Here is a 2500-nt window from a genome sequence, read left to right as displayed (position 1 = left end):
TAACCTCTTCTATCGTTTCTTCCATACGTCTGTCTGTTTCTGCCTCTGTCTGTCTGTCTGTCTGTCTGTCTGTCTGTCTGTCTGTCTGTCTGTCTCTCTCTCTCTCTCTCTCTCTCTCTCTCTCTCTCTCTCTCTCTCTCTCCCTCTCTCTCTCTCTCTCTCTCTCTTCCCTCCCTTACTCCTCTATCCCCCCCCTCTTCCCGTGACTCTCCTGAACCCCCTCTCCTCCGCAGGGTCCGTGATGCACTACGGGCCGTACGCCTTCGCCAGGGACCGCTCCAAACCCACGATCATCCCTCGCCAGATGGGGGCTGAGATTGGACAACGTCGGACGCTTTCCACGGTGAGAAGTCCCCCCCCCCCTCCTCTCTGTCTATTTATCTGTCTATCTATCTATCCATCTGTTTGTCGGCTTAGTATATTATTAAACTTTGCTCATGAATGTATAACCAGTTTCTTATATTTTATCTGAATGATACATGTCTTTTTTATCAGAATAACATGAACAATAACTTTATTACTTTATCCATCTTCATAGAATACTTAACGTCTTCCTAATGAACACGATTCTCATCTTACAGAAAGATGTCTTGAAACTGCAGCTTCTATATAACTGCGCCAACACAACGGAAACTGTAACGACCGAAGTTCCTGTGACTACTGTGGCTCCAGGTTGGTCGAAATCCTTGCCGTTACCTGTTAAAATATACATGACCACGATCTTTTTCTCAGTCTGAAAGTACAGTTACTTCAACCTGCTACAGCCACTTGCTGAATCACATAAATACGTAAAATCCAATATTCTGTAGAATGTTTCATTTTCCAACTGTGTAAATTTCCTATTCCGTAGACACGTGTGAGGATGGAAACAAATACTGCGAGGCTTGGGCAGCTGCAGGAGAGTGCGAGAGGAACCCGACGTGGATGACCGTCAGTTGCAGAAAATCCTGCAAGGAGTGCGGTGAGTGTTGCAGTCACACGAGGCATCGGTGGCCAACTTTAACCTGCCATGCGTCATTTTCTCAGAGTTCATATCCACCATACACTCTCGCTCGCTCCCTCTCAGCGCCTACTTCTTGAAGCAATACATTCATATGAATAATTAGCATTTCTAAATGATAAGTTTATAAGATATAAAGTAGTATCCGTTGTAGTGCATAAACATTGCTAACCTAAATGAAAATTTTGATTTAATGTATTTCAATGTATGGAAAGAGAAGAGATGGAGGGGGAGGGAGAAGGAAGAGGAGATTGGATGAAAGATAGAAGGAAACAGATTGATATTAGTAGGCTGAGATATCTGACAATAGTAATAGCAATTATAGTTATTAGACTAAAACCCGAAACGCAATACTTATAATCAAACTTATAATCTAAAAGGGAAAGAGTGCGGAGACAACAACAAGTACTGCGACTACTGGGCGCGCAACGGCCAGTGCACCAAGAACCCGGCCTACATGGGCCGCTTCTGCAGGAAGTCCTGCGAGATTTGCCACAACGAAGGTTCGTGATGTTTCACCAGCTTTATCATTGAGGTAGTTAATATATTCTTGACATTATGATTATCATTATTGTAATCATCCTCATCACCACCATTACTATTACCATTATCATTATCAGCATCAATGTTATCAATATCAGCATCAATATTATCAATATCAGCATCATTAATGTTCTTACCGCCACCATCATCATATTTATCGTTATCATTATCATCATCATTATCGTTACTATCACCATTATCATTATCCTCATTGCCATTACCGTTTCTTAATAGCATCATCTAGTGACGCCGTTGTCTCTTCCCTCTTCTCCCTCCAGTGACAGAAATGTGTGAGGACCGCAACAGATACTGCAGCGCTTGGGCCCAAACAGGTTACTGCCGGACGAACGCAGACTACATGTTGCTGTATTGCAAGAAATCCTGCGTGCAATGCTAACACGAGTAATTGACAGCACTCTAGTAACAAAATAGGATTTATATTTTCGAATCTTTCTTCTCTAAGCGTCGTATTTTTAAGGGTATTTGTTGATGTTCTATATTTCATGTTTTCGCTGGTGAATTCCGTTTGTGTTAGATTGTGTTTGCATCTACCTGCTTTGGTTCTTCCTTAGGTTGGATGGAATGTGCAAGAATAAAAGTATGAATCTATTAATCTACCTCAATATATACCGTCTTTTAACCCAATATGTTGAAACTTTAAACAAGGCATACATCTTACAAAGGAACTACACAATCAAGAGTATGTATCCAAGCATTACTGTGCTTGGATACACATCTGGCTTCTTACATCAGAATGTAGAATAAGAGTTGTCATCAATCGATGTGTGACAGCTTTTTTCTTCTTCCTGACAAGGAATTTAACTGAAAGGATTTACAAATGATATATCAGTCAAACAAGGCGATTCTGCGTTAGGACTATGGAAATGAGTATTGCAAATCGTCATTCTTCAACTAATTTTTCTCCACACAATATGCGTAGCATTAATCTGGAGTGTG

At 41.1% G+C, this 2500-nt stretch overlaps 1 protein-coding gene across 1 annotated transcript in view; it reads left to right on the top strand.

Moving 5' to 3' along the window:
* LOC113825594 (zinc metalloproteinase nas-4) overlaps positions 1–2152 on the top strand; it is a 10567-nt gene extending 8415 nt beyond the window's left edge. Inside the window, exons 7-11 of the mRNA XM_027378428.2 lie at positions 234–343; positions 582–672; positions 851–961; positions 1381–1503; positions 1822–2152. Coding sequence (XP_027234229.2) covers positions 234–343; positions 582–672; positions 851–961; positions 1381–1503; positions 1822–1940 — 554 coding nt within the window. The 3' untranslated portion in view covers positions 1941–2152. The remainder of the gene's footprint in view (positions 1–233; positions 344–581; positions 673–850; positions 962–1380; positions 1504–1821) is intronic.
* The last annotated feature ends 348 nt before the right edge of the window (positions 2153–2500 follow it).

Source organism: Penaeus vannamei, chromosome 42, assembly GCF_042767895.1.
Source record: "Penaeus vannamei isolate JL-2024 chromosome 42, ASM4276789v1, whole genome shotgun sequence".
NCBI classification, from domain to species: domain Eukaryota; kingdom Metazoa; phylum Arthropoda; class Malacostraca; order Decapoda; family Penaeidae; genus Penaeus; species Penaeus vannamei.
The sequence above is the reverse complement of the archived record's forward strand: the minus strand, read 5'-3'. Positions and strand labels throughout refer to the sequence as shown.